Source organism: Mirounga angustirostris, unplaced genomic scaffold (assembly GCF_029215605.1).
Source record: "Mirounga angustirostris isolate CCGP_5_RB_7025 unplaced genomic scaffold, mMirAng1.0.hap1 SCAF_15, whole genome shotgun sequence".
NCBI classification, from domain to species: domain Eukaryota; kingdom Metazoa; phylum Chordata; class Mammalia; order Carnivora; family Phocidae; genus Mirounga; species Mirounga angustirostris.
The window spans coordinates 41,350,558-41,371,637 of NW_026991723.1; the positions used below are offsets into that span (position 1 = coordinate 41,350,558).

Here is a 21,080-nt window from a genome sequence, read left to right on the forward strand (position 1 = left end):
GAAATTTTGGGCTTTAGAAGCCTCCCTTGTGGAGAGGGGAGGGTACAAGGCTAAAAAGTCTTTCCTACTCCAGGCAATGGGCCAGTGAATGTCATCCGACAGGCTTTTTTTTTTTTAAGATTGTATTTGTTTATTTTTGAGAGAGAGAGGAAGAGGGAGCACGCAGGAATGGGGAGAAGGGGCAGAGGGGGAAGCAGACTCCCTGCTGAGCAGGGAGCCTGATGCAAGACTCTGAGGCAGACGCCTAACCGACTGAGCCAGGTTCTGCCTTAAACAGGCTTTTTATATATTTTTTCCATCCTTTCAAGCCTCGGTGCACCCCTCTTTAAAAGAAGAACAATAGGGATGCCTGGGTGGCTCAGTCAGTTAAGTGCCTGCCTTTGGCTCAGGTCATGAACCCATGGTCCTGGGATTGAGTCCCGCATCGGCTCCTCGCCCAGGGGAGGGGAGCCTGCTTCTCCCTCTGCCTGCTGCTGTCCCTGCTTGTGCGTGCTCTCTCCCTGGCAAATAAATAAATAAAATCTTAAAAAATAAAAAAATAAAGAAAAATAAAAGAAGAACAATAATTCCCTCATACCACCTGATTATTATAATGTTCATTCGGACACTCAAATGAAAAAAGATTTAATTATGTAAAATCAGTGTCATTCAAAGTAGTCTTTTTTTTTTTTTTTTAAGATTTTATTTATTTGAGAGAGAATGAGAGAGAGCACATGAGAGGGGGGAGCGGGAGAGTGAGAAGCAGACTCCCCGCCGAGCAGGGAGCCCGATGCGGGACTCGATCCCGGGACTCCAGGATCATGACCTGAGCCGAAGGCAGTCACTTAACCAACTGAGCCACCCAGGCGCCCTCAAATTAGAGTCTTGCCTAACATTTACCACTACCTGGTAATGAGAGTTCAGTCCTCAATTTAATAGTTTCAAAACCTTTGTTTTCAGTTCCCTGAAGGATGACCAAATTTGAGGGGATTGGGTCATTCTACCAAAATTCAGGAGAATCTTGATTGTTGCAGACAGCTGCTGTTTTCTCCTGCCCATTGCTGACTGCCTTTCTTTGGGAGATTATTCTTTTCCGGTCCACTTGCCAACTCTGATCTGGATTCCGGTGGAGCTGTCATTCACAGTATCTAATCATGTGGCCACAGGGTGACCTACATCTGGCCAAACATAGTAGCTCATTCCTCTAGCCTCAGTCATTGGTTCCAAGGAATGGGACACTCTGTGGTGGGCATGTATTCTAAGCTGGATTAATCACCCTCTTGGGTTGTTGCTATGGAGCTAGATGAGAGGGGGCCTTACCTCTCAGATCACAAAAGCCAGCAGCCATATGAACTATATATGAATATTATAAAATTTGGAAAGCTACTCAATTTTTTTAAGTCATTTGCATTGTTGCCCTTATGTGTGATTAAAAAATGTTTAGCGCTATGATTTTGCTTTGCAATTAAAAAAAAAAATCATGGGGGTTTTGTCTGGGTGGCTCAGTCGGTTAGACGCCTGGCTCTTAGTTCCAGCTCAGGTCGTGGTCTCAGGGTCCTGGGATCCAGCCCAGCATCAGGCTCTGCACCCAGCAGGGAGTCTGCTTGGGATTCTCTCTCTCTCTCCCTTTTCCTCTGCCCCTCCCCTTTCAAATGAATGAATAAATCTTAAAAAAAAAATCATGGGGATGTATAAAAATATCAAATCACTGTGATGTATACCTGAAACTAATAGGATATTGTATGTCAATTATACTTCAGTTAAACACACACAAACACACACACAAAAGAAACAGGCCGATTAAACTTTTGAGGTGGTAGGGCGCCTGGGTGGCTCAGTCGGTTAAGCAACTGCCTTCGGCTCAGGTCATGATCCTGTAGTCCTGGGATCGAGTCCCACGTCGGGCTCCCTGCTCAGCAGGTAGTCTGCCTCTCTCTCTGACCCTCCCCCCTCTCATGCTCTCTATCTCATTCTCTCTCTCAAATAAATAAATAAAATCTTTAAAAAAAAAAACAACTTTTGAGGTGGTAAAGTATACAGGACACCTTATAGAGTTTGGATAGAGCAGTACAGATTGGAATGGGAAAGACTTCACAGGACTAAAGCACTTTAGTTGAATCTTACATGATCTGGATGAACAGAGGAATGGTGACCAAATTTTGTGCAGCAAAGGGAGCAAGCAAGAAGATAGACCTAATAAGAGCAAGGAGTGAAGTGGGCCAAAATACCTGAGTATCCGAGAGTCTCAAGACTAAGGGAGGAGAAGGACCAGCACTGAGTTGAGGTAAGGGGTACTAGAAAAGGAGCCTCTTCCAGCCTGAGGTAGAAAAGGTGCCAAGGAGCAGGACCGGAGTGAGGTGCCTATCTCAGACTTACATGCACTAGACATAACTACATTCCTTCTTTTATTTAGTTATTTTTTAAAGATTTTATTTATTTGAGAGAGAGAGTGAGAGAGAGAGAGAGCATGAGAAGGGGGAGGGTCAGAGGGAGAAGCAGACTCCCCGCCGAGCAGAGAGCCCGATGCAGGACCCGATCCTGGGACTCCAGGATCATGACCTGAGCCGAAGGCAGTCGCCCAACCAACTGAGCCACCCAGGTGCCCCTACATTCCTTTTTTTTTTTTTTTAATTTTTAAGATTTTATTTATTTGAGAGAGTGAGTGACAGAGAGAGAGAGAGCACGAGTGGGGGAAGGGGCAGAGAGAGAGGGAGAAGCAGGATGCCTTCTGAACAGGAAGCCTGATGGGGGACTCCATCCCAGGACCCTGGGATCATGACCTGAGCTGAAGGCAGATGCTTAACTGACTGAACAACCCAGGCGCCCCCATAATTACATTCCTAACTTCCTGCTATCTACATAAACAAACTGTGTGTGACCTTACACACCCCAGCAGCCCATCACCATGGCCACAACAGGTTAGAACAGAAATAGAGAAAGGACAGGGCTGTCTGCATGCTGACCAATGGCCTAGAATGAGCTGGTGTGCGGGGCTTTTCCCAAAAAGGGAAAACTGGGCCAATCCTCTCACCTTTCCTTCTCTGGCTTTTGCTTTCTCTCTCTCAGGAGAGGCAGAGAAGTTTCTTATAACTCCAGGGGCTGATGTGAAATTTTATGAAGTAGACTGGAGGCCAGGCATAGGTTTGCCAGATAGAATAAAGAACAGTTAAATCTGAATTTCAGATTAACCATAACAACAACCATTTTTTTATAAGTATGTCCCAGGCAGTGTATGAGACAAATTTATACTAAAAAGTTAAAATAACCCACTGAGCCACCCAGGCGCCCCTTCTTCTTCTTCAAGTATCTATTTATCTATTTATTTATTTATTTATGAGAAGGAAATTGAGAACAGAGATGAGGGTGGGTGGGGGATGGAGCAGAGGCAGAGGGAGAAGCAGACTCCTTGCTGAGCCGGGAGCCCGATGCGGGGCTCGATCCCAGGACCCCAAGATCGTGATCTGAGCCAAAGGCAGACACTTAACAGACTGAGCCACCCAGTCACCCCATGTGGTTTTCTTTTTAACAGGGAGCAAAGCAGTGTAGATCTGTCTTTTTCTGCCCTAAGGGGGAAGGCAGTGCAGCTGTCTCTGATACTGGGAGCATCTGCCCCATGTTGCTGGTGGGTCTTCTGTTCTCTCTCTGCTGGAGCCCCACTAAGCCATTGGAGAGCACTTATAGTTCCTTCCTGGGAATCTTAGCTGCCCCCTCTTCCCTGACCAGACACACAGTGTCCTAGGAGTGAGGGATAGGCTTCCAACACCAAGGAGTCAGGCTGTAACTGTATTGGACTTTATTCTTTATCCTCCTTCATACCAGGGAGAGCCTTCCAGACTAGGTCTTCAAAAAGAGGGCATCTGATGTATATGTCTCCTCTCTCCGTCCTTCTTCAAACCCTCTCCAGCTAATATAGCCTCTCTTTGAAGCCCCAGATTAGGTGCCCCCATGCCCCTCCCACTCCCTCAGAAAACCCCTGCCCTCCCTGTCTGAGGACATTCCTCCCCTTGGGCTTTTGTGCGGACTTGCAAACTTGAGCACGTGAGAGGTTGCACTTTGCTTACTCCCAGCTGACTTCTGGGAGGGTAAGGATCATCCCCAGTGTTTGATGTACTTGACGTCCTTAGAAATGTACCTAAAAAGCCAGGCACACCTCTCTAAGGTGAGTAGTTTTTTCTCAGCTACAATGTCTAATCACAGACAAGGGAAGGCTATTCTTCCTGAAAATCGTACTTCTTTGGCAAGTTGCAAGAGTAATTGTGTTGAGGGGCGCCTGGGTGGCTCAGTCGTTAAGCGTCTGCCTTCGGCTCAGGTCATGATCCCAGGGTCCTGGGATCGAGCCCCACATCGGGCTCCCTGCTCAGCGGGAAGCCTGCTTCTCCCTCTCCCACTCCCCCCGCCTTTTGTTCCCTCTCTCGCTGTCTCTCTCTCTGTCAAATAAATAAATAAAATCTTTAAAAAAAAAAAAAAGGAGTAATTGTGTTGAGAAGAATAGCTTCTTTTTATTTTACTTATTTGACAGAGAGAGAGCATGCACACAAGCAAGGGGGGGGGGGGGGGAGTGGCAGGCAGAGGGAGAGGGAGACACAGGCTCCCCGAGGGCTTGATCCCCAGGACCCTGGGATCATGACCTGAGCTGAAAGCAGACACTTAACCAACTGAGCCACTCAGGCTCTCTGAGGAAAAAAAAAAAACAGTTTCTTTTCCCTGGGTCTAGCTCACATGACCAGAGGTGTATATGGCTCTCTTTACCATCCTAGGGGATGGTGCCAGCTCTAAATAGATTCTTCTTTATTACATATCTCCTGCCTTCTAACCTAGCTAGAAGGTGAAGGTTCTTCCGACAATTTAGCAGTCTACAGAGAGAGGCAGTGAGAACCACCTGATAGAAAGGAAAGCAATGGAGAAGTGCACAATAAAAGCCAAAAAGCCATGAGAGAAAATGTAGTGTTGATTCCTAGTATCAGATCCTATGTTTTGGACTTCCATAAAACCTCTACATGTATTTCTAAAAATAAGTACAGCAACCACCTTCATCTAGAAAAGGGGTCAGCAACTTTCTGTAAACGACCAGATAGTAAAGATTTCAGGCTTTGCAGGCCATACAGCCTCTGGCAACCACTCAACTCTGCTATTGTAAGGTAAAAGCAGCCACAGGCTATGTGAAAATGAATAAGCATGACCATGTTCCAATAAAACTTTATTTACAAAACCCAATCACAATACCATTCTCCGGTTTTAAAAAAAACAAAACAAAACCAGGGCTCCTTGGAGAAATGGCTCATTCTAGACACTGGGCAGGGAATCCATGAGTCGGGAGTATCTTGTAGTGCCAGAAGGTAAGGAAGTGCTCAGAAAACAAGAAGACAAGGAACCTGTTGGAAAGGGACCCAGGAGACACAACCCCAAAGAGCTTCCCATGGCCAAAGCGAGAACTGTTTGAGCAACAGAACAAGTCAGTACTTTTAAAATGTAGATTTTATTGTTATTCATGTATGGTGAAGGCTAACAGAGCAGGAGACAAGTGGGAGTGGAAGACAATGTTGCATACAGTTCCTAAGAGGTGGGGCAAGCCACCCCATAGGGGCCACACAAGAAAGCACCAGCACAGACTGGGAGCCAGAGTGAGCAGAGGGGAAATATGGGCAGGAGCCTTTATTGTGGAGTATGGAGGGGGGAAGAGAGGGAAAAGATGTTTTCATCCAAGATGAAGGCAGAATCTTGTGTCAGAGAGTATTTCATGATCTGATCCCACACTTCTAGCCTTCAGTCATTTTATACCATTTCCAGGATCTACTCCCCTTACATGAGTGAATGTGTCTTATAGAGCAGCTAAGGTAACTTAAGCAGATAGAAGAATAGCTGGTTGCAGAATCTTAGGATGATGCCAGTCTCATGTCATGGGAATCAGAAAATGCCCAAGTTCCCTCCAACAAAAATGGCCGCTTCTGGGGCATCTGCCTTCGGCTCGGGTTGTGATCCCGGGGTCCTGGGATCGAGCCCCGTGTTCTGCTCCTTGCTCAGCGGGGAGCCTGCTTCTCCCTCTCCCAGTCCCCCTGCTTGGACTTTGTGTGTGTCAGGTGAATAAATGGAATCTTTAAAAAAAAAAATTTTTTAAAAAATGGCCGCTTCTCCCAAATCTGTTCCTCACATCACAGAACATTTTCTGACTATATTTTTTTACCAATGGACTTTCTTACTCTCTTTGTTCACTCACAAGAAATAGTACAGGTATTCTAAAGCAATTAGTTGGGGGCAATTTAGAGAATAAAAAGAAAGTCATTATGCAAATACATATTAACAGTTATTCAACCTTGAAAAGCATTGTTTCTTCAATGAAAGGGGATGCTAGATTCATGTTTTCCGCCTCAGTTGTTAACATTCCTTGTAATTAATGTCAGGCCTCTGAATGGTGATCTTATTCCTCACTAAATGGTTATTATTCTACCAACTGCCTTTATGACTAAGAGCCCTCCAGCTGTCTTTCCCAGTCACATCATTCCCTTTCTGTCCTTCCACTACTACTTTCTTTGGCAGAGAGAAACCCCCACGTGGTCCCCTGGCTTCAGTAAAGCCATTTTCCACCTGAACACACAATCAGTGGAAGCAGAGAATCCAGGAACAGTAAGTACAAGCAAAAGATGTTCTCTTCTTTGTATTATCTTTCTTTCTTTTTTTTTAAGATTTCGTTTATTTATTTGAGAGAGCAAGAACGAGAGCCAGAGAGCACAAGTGGGGTGAAGGGCAGGGGGAAAAGCAGACTCCCCGCTGAGCTGGGAGTCCAATGTGGGGCTTGATTCCCATCTCAGAACTCCGGAATCATGACCTGAGCCGAAAGCAGATGCTTAACCTACTGAGCCACCCAGGCGCCCCTCTTCTTTGTATTTTCAATGAGGAGTCTCCAACCCTTTTGTGGAAAAGAGCTGGCTAGTTATTTTCCTAAAGCCTCGCAATGTCTAAAGGGTTATGGGTGAGGACTAAGCTTCTGCCTCTACCCCTTCTCACTAGAAATGCCATACGCTTGGCTGTGGCCTTTCTTTGAAACTGGTGGGAATCCCTGCCCCACAGAGCCTGAAGGAAAGAAAGGTCAAGCACTTTGTGATTGTCATTTAAATTTAGAATTGAGGTATTCTTCCCTGCCAACTGTGGCTCAAATGTAAATGTAAACAACTGTAAAATCAATTGGCTTAGAATAAGATCACAAGCAGCTTTGGTAATTCATCAAGAGAGATTTATGCTCACTGGAGGTAATGGGTTGCAAAGGAGTATTTTTTTAGAGACACAATTTCTATGACAATTGAGTTCTTTGGGGAGGCTCTGCATTTAGGCAGACAGCGGAGTTCAGGGGGAAAAATGCCTATTCTCAATTGCCTTCAGCTCAAAATACTTTTTGTTCTGCAGTGGCTACTACGGACCCCTTCAGCCTATTCCAAGGAGAGGCTGCTTGCTGATAAGACTCAACTGAGTGCCATGTTGTGATTGCTGCTGGTGCTCACCGCTAACCCTTTCCCCACTAATCTTTGGAATCCACACCCCTCAAGCTGCTGTTCCCAGTACCACACCTTACAGTGTCAAGAACCACTTTTCTCTGACATGCGTATTCTGGTCCTGCCCTTACCCACTGCTGCTCAGGAACCATTTGTGGTCTCCACTCCTGAAGCCAATGTTGCTAAATCCCCAAATGTAGGTTAGAATTCTTTCACCTGAAGTGTGACCTCATTCTCTGGAGAGAGAGCTCCCCCTGTTGAGAGGTTTGGACCAAGTCATTAGGTTGCAAGACTCCAACTCATGGGGCACCTGGGTGGCTCAGTTGGTTAAGCCAGGCTATGCTCTCAGGGTGCTGGGATCCAGTTGGCTGTCCGCTCAGAGGGGAGTCTGCTTCCCCCGCACCTGCCGCCCTATGTGCCCCATACCCCCTTGCCCCCCACCCCCCTCCATGCTCATGCTCACTCTCTCTCAAACTAAAAAAAAAAAAAAAAAAAAAAAAAATCCAAATCAAACTAGCTTAAAATAAAAACAATCACTGGCTTACATAATGGCAAGTGGGGGGGGGGGGGATAGATGGCCTTAGCCACAATATTCTAATTCACATGACTTCTCTCCTTCTCCACCTTCTGACTTCACTTCTTTAAACTCTTGGCCTTCCTTAACTCTTCCTTTGGCTGATACAGGCTATCTGGGGCACATCCTTAGGTCCTCAGAATAGAAGAGTTTCTTAGTTTATAGATAAATGCCCAGAGGAGGATTCTGCTTGGTTCTAATTGAATCCACTTACTCATCCTTGAACCAATCACTGTGGGAAGGATTCTATGATTGGCAGCCCCAGGAGGACCAAAAGGAGTAGGGGTCGGTTCTAAGAAACAGGAATCGTGGCAGACAAAAATAGCAGATGTTTCCTACAACAATATATTGATAAATACCAGAACTCTTATAAAAAGACACATAACCTAATTAAAAATTGGCAAAGGTGGGGTGCCTGGGTGGCTCAGTCGGTGGAGAGTCTGCCTTCAGCTCCTGGGATCAAGCCCCGCATCAGGCTCCCGGCTCAGCAGAGAGCCTGCTTCTCCCTCTCCCTCTGCTACTCCCCCTATTTGTATGCTCTCTCTCTATCAAATAAATAAAATCTAAAAAAAAAATTGGCAAAGGACTTGGATAGACATTTCTCCAAAGATATACAAATGGTCAATAAGCCAAGATGCTCAATATCATTAGGTATGATATGCAAATCAAAACCACAAGATACTACTTCACAGCCACTAAGATGGCTATAATCAGATAATAACAAAGATGTGGAGAAATCTGAATGAGTCCTCATACGATTTTTGGTGGGAGTGTAAAATGGGGCAGCCACTGTGGAAAACAGGCAATTCTTCACATGGCTTAACATAGTTAACATATATATGTATATATATGAAAGAGATGAAAATATATGTCTGCACAAAAAACTTGTACATGAACATTCATAGTAGTATTATTTATAATAGCCAAAAATTAGAAACAACTTTTTTTTTCAAGATTTTATTTATTTATTTATTTGAGAGAAAGAGAGAGAGAGAAACAGCATGAGGGGGGAGAGGGTCTGAGGGAGAAGCAGCCTCCCCGCTGAGCTGGGATCCCGATGTGGGACTCGATCCCAGGACTCCGGGATCATGACCTGAGCCGAAGGCAGTCGCTTAACCAACTGAGCCACCCAGGCGCCCTGGAAACAACTTTTTGATGAATGGGTAAACAAAATGTGGTATACTACACAATGCAGTATTATTCAGCCATAAAAAGAAATGACGTAGATACAGGCAAAATATGGATAAACCCTGAAGACATTATGCTAAGTGAAAGAAGCTAATCACAAAAGACCACATAAACATGCCATTTATACTAAATGCCCAGAATCTGTAAATCTGTAGAGACAAAGATTAGTGGTTGGGTAGGGCTGGAGGAGTTGAGTGGATTCAGGCGATAGCTCAAATAGAGTTTCTTTTTGGAGTGGTTAAAATAGTCTCAAATCGATTATGGTGATGTTGCACAACTCTGTAAATATACTAAAAGCCATTGAATGAGCACTCTATACGGGTTAAGTATATGATGTGTGAATAATATACCAATAAATAGCCAACCAGTGTTCCTTCTGTATGTCCTGCTCCCTCCTTTGGGGTCTCTGAGCCATGGGGAAAGCTTCATCTGAAGCTAGACAGAGAGTTCCAATCCTGCTTCTATTTCCTTACAGTTAACTCCTTCATCAATAGGTACCATGGGCATGATAATCCCTGCCTGGGAAGGTTGTGATTTTTAAAAACATACATTAGGATTAATAATTACAGTATCTGATACATAGTTGACGCTCAATAAACACTACTGTGAATGTGTACAGCAATGCATATGTGTATACACAAGAACATGGGGGCTGTTGGGGAGATTTTTTCGTATCGGTGGTCTCAGCCCTCCCTGCCCATGTCTCTCAAGCTCTGGGACACAGGCAGCAGCGCAGAGCACGAACCCCGGTGCCAAGGAAAAGTCCCGCATCCCGGGCCGAGCAACGGCAATGAACGGGCTCGAAAGGCGTCCAGAAGCCGCCCTGCCGAGCAGAGAGCGATGCCACGTAACCGCGGGGAACCGGAACGCAACAACACAGGTTAGGTTACCCGGGACTGAGAGCCAACCAACCGCTCGCCGCCTTGCAGCGAGCGGAGAACAATGCGCTCAGCCCTGCGCGCGGAAGCTCGCGGTGCCGCGCCCGGGGGCGTGCCCGGCCCGGGGCCTGCTGGGAAATGCAGTGTCTGAAGCTCTGCCACGCAGCCCCACTGCTCTTCGGAGCGAGCCCAGTGCAACTACAAGTCCCATCACGCTCCGCGAGGTCTTGATCGCCCGGCTTTTGCAGGGAAAGGAGTGGGGCGAACATGGCTGAAGGCAGCCGGGGCGGCCCAACGTGCCGCGGGATGGACGGCAGGCAGGACCCGGTCTCCAGCAGTGGGAGCTGCAACTTTCCAGAGTACGAGCTTCCCGAGCTAAACACGCGCGCTTTCCATGTGGGCGCTTTCGGGGAGCTGTGGCGTGGCCGGTTGCGCCGGGAAGGGGACTTGTCGCTGAAGGAGCCACAGGCAGCCGCGTTGCCTGGGAGCCAAGGGGTCGCCGACTGGGGCCAGGAAGATGCTGCGGTGGCCCGGGACCTGGGCTGCAGCCTGGAGGCAGCAACCGAACTGCGGACGGTGTGCGGGTGAGTGCGGGGCCGGGGGGTTCTTGCTGCTTCGAGCTAACCTGGGTGCAGCCTTGCTCCTGCGCTCCCCTGGGATTCATCCTTGGGAGGGCCTGTGGTTTACTCCCAGGGGTAGGAGGACCGCCCTTCCAAAGCTTTCAACCTGCTGGAGCTTTCCTGGAACCCCGGGAGAAGTCCCGTGATCGGAATGCGTAATTTCGGCGAGTTGGAGTGAAGGGACGAGAGAGCTGCATAAAAGATTAATTTTTCTCTGGTTAATTTTTTAAGTGCTTGTTAATGTTGAAAAGCAGTCATGTGTAGCTGCCATTGACAAGACACTTTGACAATGGAGGAGCCTTAAGTAATGATGAGGCTGGAAGGAGATTTAACCAGAGGAGTGTTAAAACCTTTGATTAATTGTGGTTGTTTTCGGAGGACCTCCAAGTATGCTGTTACCGAAAATTTCCCCCAAAGTGCCTTTTATGGGGTGAAAATATTTTTTAAAGAAACTTAACTATTTCTTTCTCCGTTTAACAGTATGGGCCATCATACATCAATCGGCCATGTGTCCTTTGTAGGAAATCAGCACTGGTATCATTGTCTTGAATTCCGGCCTCCTGTGAATCCCGCCGGCTGGATTTTATCTGACTTCTTAATTGCTTAATGATGTATTTAGGACACAACCCTGACTCGCTGTGGTCAAGATGGGTGATTGCTTTTCCTTTGTATTTATGTTTTAGCCTTGATAAACTCAAGTGCCTTGAGGAGGGTGAGGATCCAGATGTCGTCCCAGAGAATACCGACCTAGTGACTTTGGGGTATGGAAGACTACTTTTATTATGTGGTACTTAATTTGAATGTTTTTCCAACATTATATTGGAAAAATACTTATTGTTATCACCCCACCTCCTAAATCCAACCATTAACATTCGGCTTAATTTGCTTTAGCTCTGTGTGTTTGAGATACCTGCTGCAAGTCTTTTTCTGTTGCTGAACCGTTCAGTGAGTTTCAGACATCGTAACTGAGACCTGAATACATCAACATATAGTTCCCCTAGGTATCAGTCTCCTACATAATCAGAGTGGTATGATTGCACCTAGGAAAATTAGCAGTAAATACATAACCTCAGGGGCGCCTGGGTGTCTCAGTCATTAAGCGTCTGCCTTCGGCTCAGGTCATGATCCCAGGGTCCTGGGATCAAGTCCCACATCCGGCTCCCTGCTCAGCTGGGAGTCTGCTTCTCCCTCTGCCTGCTGTGTTCTTTCTCTCCTCTTTCTCTGACAAATAAATAAATAAAATCTTAAAAAAAAAAACACATACCCCCTAATGTCCAGTCTGTATTCAGATTTGTGTTTTTATTTTTGTTTATTTTTACTTATTTTTGTATTTTTAAATACATGTGTTTACAAAGGTCAGTCTACTTAGATTCCAGTGCAAGCTGAATACTGATAGTGTCTTTCAAACTGTTTTCTTTTCAACTTTTAATTTTTGACAGTCATATTTTTGTGAAATAGGATACCAATGAATTACTAGGAAAATAGGATTAAAAGACAAACACAATAATAAAAGTCCTTTATTTTAAAGATTTTTATTTATTTATCTGTCAGAGAGAGAGAGCACAAGCAGGGGGAGCAGCAGAGGGAGAGGGAGAAGCAGGCTCCTCACTGAGCAAGGAGCCCGATGTGGGACTTGATACCAGGATCGTGACCTGAGCCGAAGGCAGACGGTTAACGACTGAGCCACCCAGGCGTCCCAAAAGTCCTTTATTTTAGAACAGAGGTTATTATTACTGTTATTTTTTGAAGATTAAAAAGACTTTTTTAAAGATAACTCCCCCCCCCCCCCAAACTTCCAGACTTCCAGGTCATTATGCTTTTTATTTTTTCATTTTTTGAAGTATATCATTGTCTTGATTTTTTTTTTTTTTTTTGGAGAGCATTCGTGCAGGGGAGGGTGGGGTGCAAAGGGAGAGGGAGAGAGAGAATCCTAAGCAGTCTCTATGCTCAGGACGGAGAGCTGGGGGGATGGAGAGCTGGAGCTCGATCTCATGACCCTGAGATTATGACCTGAGCTGAAATCAGGAGTTGGCTGCTCAATTGACTGAACCACCCAGGTGCCCCTTGAATTTGTTTTTATTGAAGTATAGTTGACATAAAATGCTTCATTAGTTTCAGGTGTATGGCGTGGTGATCTGACAGCTCTATATGTTCAGTGCTTACCGCAAGTGTAGCTACCATCTGTCACCACACAAGGCTATTGATAATACCAGTTACATTAACACTGACTATATTCTTTATGCTGTCCCATTATCCCCATGACTTACTTATTCCACAACTGGAAACCTATACCTGTCACTCTACCCATTTTGCCTCTCTCCCCACCTCTCCTGGCAGCCGTCAGTTTGTTCTCTGTATTTATGGGGCTGTTTTCTGCTTTTTGTATGCTTGTTTGTTTTCTTTTTTAAATTCCACATATCAGTGAAATTATATAGTATTTGTCTTCCTCTGAATTATTTCACTTAGTATAATACCCTCTAGGTCCATTCATGTTCCTGCAGATGGCAAGATCTCATTCTTTTTTATGGCTGAGTAATATTCCATTACACATACCACATCTTTATCCATTCGTCTATCCATGGACACCTGAGTTGTTTCCATCTCTTGGCTGTTGTAAATAATGCCCTAGTAAACATAGGGATGCATTTATCTTTCGGAATTAGTGTTTTTGTTTTCTTTGGGCGAGTACCTAGTTGTGGAATTACTGGATCATATGGTATTTATATTTTTATATTTTTCAAGAACCTTCATACTGTTTTCCACAGTGGCTGCACCAATTTAATTTCTACCAAGAGTGCTCAAGGATTCCTTTTTCTCTACATCTTCGCCAACACTTGCTATTTGTCTTTTTGATTCTAGCCATTCTGACTAATTTGAGATATTTCTTGGTTTTGATTGGCATTTCCCTGATGATTAGTGATGTTGAGCATCTTTTCATATGTCTGTTGGCCATCTGTATGTCTTCTTTGGAGAAATGTCTATTCAGGCCCTCTGGTATAGTCCCAATAGTTTATTTTGTGTGTGGTTTTTTAAAAAAGATTTTATTTTATTTATTTGTCAGAGAGAGAGAGAGCACAAGCAGGGAGAGCAGCAGGCAGAGGGAGAAGCAGGCTCCCTGCTGAGCAAGGAACCCGATGTGGGACTCGATCCCAGGATCATGACCTGAGCTGAAGGCAGATGCTTAACCGACTGAGCCACCCAGGCATCCCATCCCTTGCCTGAGGAGACGTTTTGAAAAATATCTCTAAGACTGATGTCTAAGAGATTATTGCCTATGTTTCCTTCTAGGCGTTTTATGTTTCAGGTTTCACATTTAGGTGTTTAATCCATTATTGAGTCTATTTTTTGTGTGTGGTGTTAAATAGTGGTTCAGTTTCATTCCTTTGCATGTAGCTGTCCAATTTTCCCAACACCAGTTGTTGAAGAGACTGGCTTTTCCCCATTGTATATTCTTGCCTCCTTCATAGAGTAATTGACTGCGTAAGTGTGGGTTTATTTTTGGGCTTTCTATTCTGTTCCATTGGTCTGTGTGTCTGGTTTTGTGCCAGTATGATATTCTTTGATTACTACAGCTTTGTAGTATATCTTGAAATCTGGGATTGTGATACCTCCAGCTTTGTTCTTTCTCAAGATTGCTGTGACTGGGGGCGCCTGGGTGGCTCAGTCAGTTAAGCGGCTGCCTTCAGCTCAAGTCATGATCCCAGGGTCCTGGGATCGAGTCCCGCATCGGGCTCCTTCCTCAGCAGGGAGCCTGCTTCTCCCTCTGCCTGCAGCTCCCCCTGCTTGCACTCTCACTCACTCTCTCGCCTATGCTCTCTCTAGCAAATAAATAAATAAAATCTAAAAAAAAAAAAAAGATTGCTGTGACTGTTCTGGGTCTTTTGTGGTTTCATACAAATTTTTATATTATTTGTTCTAGTTCTGTGAAAAATGCTGTTAGTATTTTGATAGGGATTTCCTTGAATCTGTAAGTTGTTTTGGGTAGTATGGATATTTTACCAATATTCTTCCAATCCATGAGCATGCAGTATCTGTCCATTTGTTTGTGTTGTCTTCAGTTTCTTTAACAGTGTTTATAGTTTTCAGAGTACGGGTCTTTCACCTCCTTGGTTGAGTTTATTTCTTAGTATTTTATTCTTCTGGTGCAATTGTAAATGGAATTGCTTTTTAAAAATTTTTTCTTTATGCTACTTTATTATTAGTGTCTAGAAATGCAGTCAATTTCTATATATTAAGTTTGGGTCGTGCAACTTTATTACTTCCAATTACATTTTATTATTAAACTCAATAGTAAAATTACTATTCATATTCAAATTACTACTTCATATTGCTGTGAATGTTTCTACATGTTTACTCTCATGGTCTGTACTGATTGAATAACACATAGCTCTCAGATCAGTGTTGGTCTGCCAGTCACACTTTGAGAAACACTGTGCTCTGATAGTATAGAGAAAATGTGTAATGGTGACATTTATAATTTCCAGTTTGTAGCCCGCTTACTTCACACCACCTCATCTTTTTAAATCCTTGATCCTACCTTTTCTGTTGTTCCCTTTGAAAATTTAGGCGTTTCAATTCCACCTTGGTTTCTTCTATAATAGCTGCCAAATCTGTTTTCCTTATCCCCACTGCTAATGTTTACTTAGTGATACTTGGAGCACCATGAACACCTCCCATCTCTCCTAGGTCCGGTTTTTTCCTCTTCTGATTTATTCATCTGTGCTACCACCTGAGCATGCTCATTTGCTGAGAAATTCCCCATGGCTCTTCCTCTCCTCTGTGACAGATTTCAGATTCCTTACGTAGACATATGAAGCGCTCCACCTACAGTCCAAATCTGCCTTTCCGGATTTATTTTCAGCCACTTTCTCTTTCAGATGGCTCAGGAGGCCCCTCTCCCATCTAAAACGCCATTATTTGAGGCCATAAGATTCCTTTCCACATTACTACAACCTATCTCCTCCCTTAGGAAATATATTCACTTATAATGTCCAGAACTCAAATTGTAATATTTCTAAAGTTTTTGAAGGCTCATTCAGAGTCGAGACCCCTTCATCTTTGTATTGACCTTAAGCCTATTGTGCTGTTTTGTTTCCCTTGGTGCTCTTTAACTACATTGATTGATGGGTTGGATATTTCTAAAATGCACATCTGGTTGTGTCTGTCTTAAAACCTTTCACTGGGGGCGCCTGGGTGGCTCAGATGGTTAAGCGGCTGCCTTTGGCTCAGGTCGTGATCCCAGGGTCCTGGGATCGAGTCCCACATCGGGCTCCCTGCTCCTTGGGAGCCTGTTTCTCCCTCTGCTTCTCTCTCTCTCTCTCTCTCTCTGTCTCTCGTGAATAAATAAATAAAATCTTTAAAAAAAAAAACCTTTCACTGGCTCTTACACAAGTCTTGAGTTACTTGGTGGCTCACAGGGGCCTCTATAGAATGGATCTTGCAGATCTTTTCAGCTCTGTGTCTGCAATGCTTCAACCACACTACAGTTTTCAGTTCCTGGAATGTGCGCTCACTCCAGGTCTTTGCCTAGAACTCTCATGCCTCCTTATACTTCTGGGTCTTGCTGAGTTCTACTCATCCTTCAAGGACTGAAGGACTGTGGACTCCCATTTAGGCCCCTTTTATGCTCATGTAGCACCCTGTACTTCCCTTTTGAAATATTCATCATGCTTATGATATACTTGTTTAATTTTCTGTCTTCCTAGCTAGACTTAAAAGTTCCATGAGCTATGTCTTTCGTACACACTGTTGTAGCCCCAGTTCCTGGAACTTTGGCAAATAATAGGAAGTCAGTAGATATTTGTAGAGTGAGTAGAATAAGTGAAACTTTCATAAACTTGAAAGAGTAGTTTTTAGCAATTGGCTGAAAAAAGATTGATTATTATTATTTTTTAAGATTTCCTTATTTATTTTTGAGGGGAGGGGCAGGAGGAGAGGGAGAATCTTTTTTAAATTTTTTTGTTATGTTGATCACCATACATTACATCATTAGTTTTTTTTTTTAAGATTTTATTTATTCATGAGAGAGAGAGAGAGAGGCAGAGGGAGAAGCAGGCTCCCAAGGAGCAGGGAGCCCGATGCGGGACTCGATCCCAGGATGCTGGGATCTTGACCTGAGCCGAAGGCAGACGCTTAACCAACTGAGCCACCCAGGCGCCCCACATCATTAGTTTTTGATGTAGTGTTCCATGATTCATTGTTTGTTTGTGCATAACACCCAGAACTCCATGCAGAATGTGCCCTCCTTAATACCCATCACCAGGCTAACCCATCCTCCCACCCCCCTCCCCTCTAGAACCCTCAGTTTGTTTTTCAGAGTCCATCGTTGGGAGAGAGAATCTTAAGCAGACTCCCCGCTGAGCGCGTGGAGCCTGTCGTGGGGCTCGATCCCAGGACCCTGAGATCATGACCTGAGCCAAAACCAAGAGTTGGACACTTAACCAACTGCGCCATCTAGGTGCCTCGAGATTGATAATTATAAACAAAGAAACTTTTGCTGTAGTTAATAAAATACCAATTGGCTTATAATGACTTTTTTGGGTGCTTATAATGATTTTATTAAGCCATGTTGAATAGTAATTTTCAGGTCACTTTACACATTGTTTCACCTGGCTGTTTTCTATTACTAGATCAACTGAATCTCCTTGGTTGTCTTCTAGTCCCTTCCAAATGTGGAAGGAGGTTTATATATGATCTAATGTAAAAGGAGTCAGTACGGCATTATACTGCGGGGATTATTTAGATGTACTTTGAAACTATTACATTTTAAACATGACTAACATTAATCTTAAGAGTACTGCAGGTAAATTAGACTTGTGCCAAATGCTAAAATCTGTATCTCTATGCTTTCTCTAAACCTTCCTTTCTTCTCTCCACCAATAACTTAAAACTAAAAACAAAATCTTAATACATGACCCCTTTATTATGACATAAAACGAATACACTTCTAGCACTTTTCCCCCTTGTCTAATAAAGGAGCTGCTGGGCTCATTTTGTGCCTGTAAAGTGAACAAAAAGCACTTGAAAGAGGTTGATTCTCTTCTGACACATGCTGCTGTCTTTGGTCCATACCAAGCTTGTCATCAGCATTTCTGAAATGTTTTAATTGCTTGCAGATGGTAATTCCTAGGAAGAGGAGCAATAATTGCTACTGCATGGGTACTACTGAAACTTCTCTGTCATCCCAAAAGCTTCAGCAACATTAGTTTGTTTATTTGTTTGTTTGTTTTTTTAAGATTTTATTTATTTATTTGAGAGAGAGCGGGAGGAAGGTGGGGAAGGAGAAGCAGACTCCCTGCTCAAGGAGCCGACGTGGGGCTCGATCCCAGGACTCTGGGATCATGACGTGAGCCGAAGGCAGACGCCCAATGACTGAGCCACCCAGGCGCCCCAGCAACATTAGTTTTAGTACAATAGCAATTCCATTTAGTCTGCCCATTCCTCTCACTTCGCTGGCAAACAAAGCACTGCTCAGTGCACCATTTAAAGGGTATAAAAGGGAAACCTCAAGAGTCCTGCAAGAAAAAGAGAACCACAGAAGTGAAGGACTCAACCGTCCCTACCATCAAAACAAAAACACTCTAGTTTACCTGGGCTTTGTTAGAATGACAGAAAAGAGTACCATTAAAGTAGGAATCTTATAAACCCTCTTCCACCACAAATATCACAAAATGCGTAAGTAGAAATAAAATTTATAGGGAATTTATTGCAGAAAATCAGGAAACAGCTATTTATACAAATCAACTGAGGAAATCGCTCTCCTTCTCCCAGGAAATAACTAGGAAACAAGAGAACTAAGCCTGCATTCCAAACAAAATTGAATATACTAAAACAAGCATTTGAGGATAGAAAAACACTTTGGATCTGAAATTTTGAAACTAAGAACAGGAATGATGAGAAAAAGGAAGAAGGAAAAAAAGAGAGTGACGAACTCAGAAAATGGAAGAAAAAGACAAAAATTTCTCAAGTGAGTTATGAGATAACTAAAGCAGAATAGATGCCAATGAAAATTTAATAAGAGGCAATGAAAGGGCACCTGGGGGGCTCAGTCGATTAAGCGTCTGCCTTCGGCTCAGGTCATGATCCCAGGGTCCTGGGATCGAGTCCTGCATCGGGCTCCCTGCTCAGCTGGGAGCCTGCTTCTCCCTCTGCCTGCCGCTCCCCCTGCCTGTGCTCTCTCCCTCTCTGACAAATAAATAAAATCTTTTTTAAAAAAAGAAAAAAAGGCAGTGAAAGACATGTATACAGTTAGGAGAATGCAAGTGATGTAAAGAAAGAAATTGAGAGAAAGTGGTGGGAATGGAAAACAAGATAAAAATACATTTATGAGTCCTTAGAGAAGGAAAACAAAGCAATTGAACAAAATTAATAGTTAATATAATCTAAAAAAAAATTCCAGATTGGAAAAAAATCTGAATCTACAAATTAAAAGGGCTCACTGGGAATCTGGGAAAATTAACCCAAAATTATCAATTTTGAGACATATCCTAATAAAACTGTTAGATTTCAGAGATAAAGATAGATCAAGAGATAAATATCAAGGCAGTAAGGCAAAAAGAACACCTAATGTACAAAAGTGAAAGAATTAGAATGGCATTAACTTGCAAAAGTAACCTACAAAGAAGGCAACAATGGAGCAGGATTTTTTCACAAAAAGCTCAGTGAAAGCAAGGATTTTATATCCAGTTGAAATGTCTTTCAATATTGAGGCTATAGAAAAAGAATTTTAATATATAGGATCTTGGGTAATATGTACCCACCAGCTATTTCTGAATAATTTACTAGAGAATGAGTTTCATCCAACCAAATGATGACTGGGAAATTTTCACCAAAGGACTAGTAGAGTAAGGATGAGGGTGGAATGCTACTGTACAAATGTTGTATATTGTAACAAATTAGAATGTTGTAGCTGAAAAAATGGGATGAGAAAAGAGGAAGAAGATAATGTGTAGGCAATAAGTAGATCTTAATACTGACAAAAAACTTGAAAACTTAGTGATATATTAAATAAGAAAATGGGTAATGAAGGGTGTTAAGAATCTATAAGTACAAAGGTAACCACTGGAACAAAAATACACATAACAGACCCTCCTCAATTTCTGAAAACAGACATGCAAAAAATACGCATTTCATAATGAACAAAGCAGCTAATCTAACAAAATACATAAATGAGAAAATGTGATAGAATTGAGACCAAAGGCATCAGTCCTATACAACCTGTTAAAAGGGGTTTAGATTTGGGTCACAAAATAAAAACCTTGCGTAGACACTAGACATATGTAAAGTAAAGTGATTCAGAGGAAAATAAAGGATTGGACAAAAGTATACCAGATAAATGGGAAGAAAAATTGAGCAGCTGTAGCCGTCCTGATATGAGACAGATTTCAAGCCCCAAAACATTAAATGTTACAAAGGTCACTTTTTTTTTTTTTTAAGATTATATTTATTTATTTGACAGCAAGAGAGCACAAGCAGGGGAGCAGCAGAGACAGAAGGAGAGGGAGCCTGATGTGGGGCTCGATCCCAGGACCCTGGGATCATGACCTGAGGCAGACGCTTAACCGACTGAGCCATCCAGGCACCCCTATTTTTAATTTTTTTAAAAAAGATTTATTTAATTTAGAGAGAGAGACAGCATGAGTAGGAGGGACAGGGAGAGAGAGGGAAAGAATCAAGCAGACTCCATGTTGAGTGCGGAGCCTGTTGCAGAGCTTGAACCCAGAACCCTGAGATCATGACCTGAGCTGAAACCAAGAGTAGGACGCTTAACTCACTGAGCCACCCACGTGCCCCCAAAGGTCACATTTTAATGGTAAAAGCCACAAACCCCAATTGAGATAGAATACTTAGAGAAATATATATATTTACATATGTATGTATGTATACACACACATACCAAATAACAGTGATCAACTTTATAAAACAAAACTAAAGGAGATGCAAGATGCATAGCTAGGAACTCACTAACAGTAGGACACTTTAATAACAATGGTAAAAAAAATAAGAGATAAAAGTTCTAAACAACATAATCAACAGGCTATGTCTTACGGAGATCTATATACTTAAAATTTATAACCTGACATTAGAGAATACATGGCACACCCACAAAAATTGATTGTATATTAGATCACAAAGAAAACATCAGTAACACCCATAAAGTAGAAAATACTATGAACAACACTCTGTGATCACAGCATAATAAAACTAGAGTTTAGTAAAAAAACAAAAACCAGGCCATACTAGGGGCACCTGGGTGGCTTGGTCAGTTGAGTGTACGACTCTTGGTTTCTGCTCAGGGTTGTGAGATCAGGCTCCATGTTGGGCCTTGCTAATGGCTGGGAGCCTGCTTGAGATTATT

The 21,080-nt window shown here is 43.2% G+C and overlaps 1 protein-coding gene across 3 annotated transcripts in view; it reads left to right on the forward strand.

Annotated features, from left to right (window-relative positions):
* The first annotated feature begins 10,321 nt into the window (after positions 1–10,321).
* The window catches only part of SNAPC3 (small nuclear RNA activating complex polypeptide 3), a 52,556-nt gene continuing 41,797 nt past the window's right edge, over positions 10,322–21,080 (forward strand). For all 3 annotated transcript variants that reach the window (XR_008506713.2, XR_008506712.2, XM_054509225.2), the window contains exons 1-2: positions 10,322–10,687; positions 11,407–11,484. Coding sequence is in view for 1 of the 3 variants with exons in the window: in XM_054509225.2 (XP_054365200.1) it covers positions 10,371–10,687; positions 11,407–11,484 (395 nt within the window). In the remaining 2 variants the exon portion in view is untranslated. The remainder of the gene's footprint in view (positions 10,688–11,406; positions 11,485–21,080) is intronic.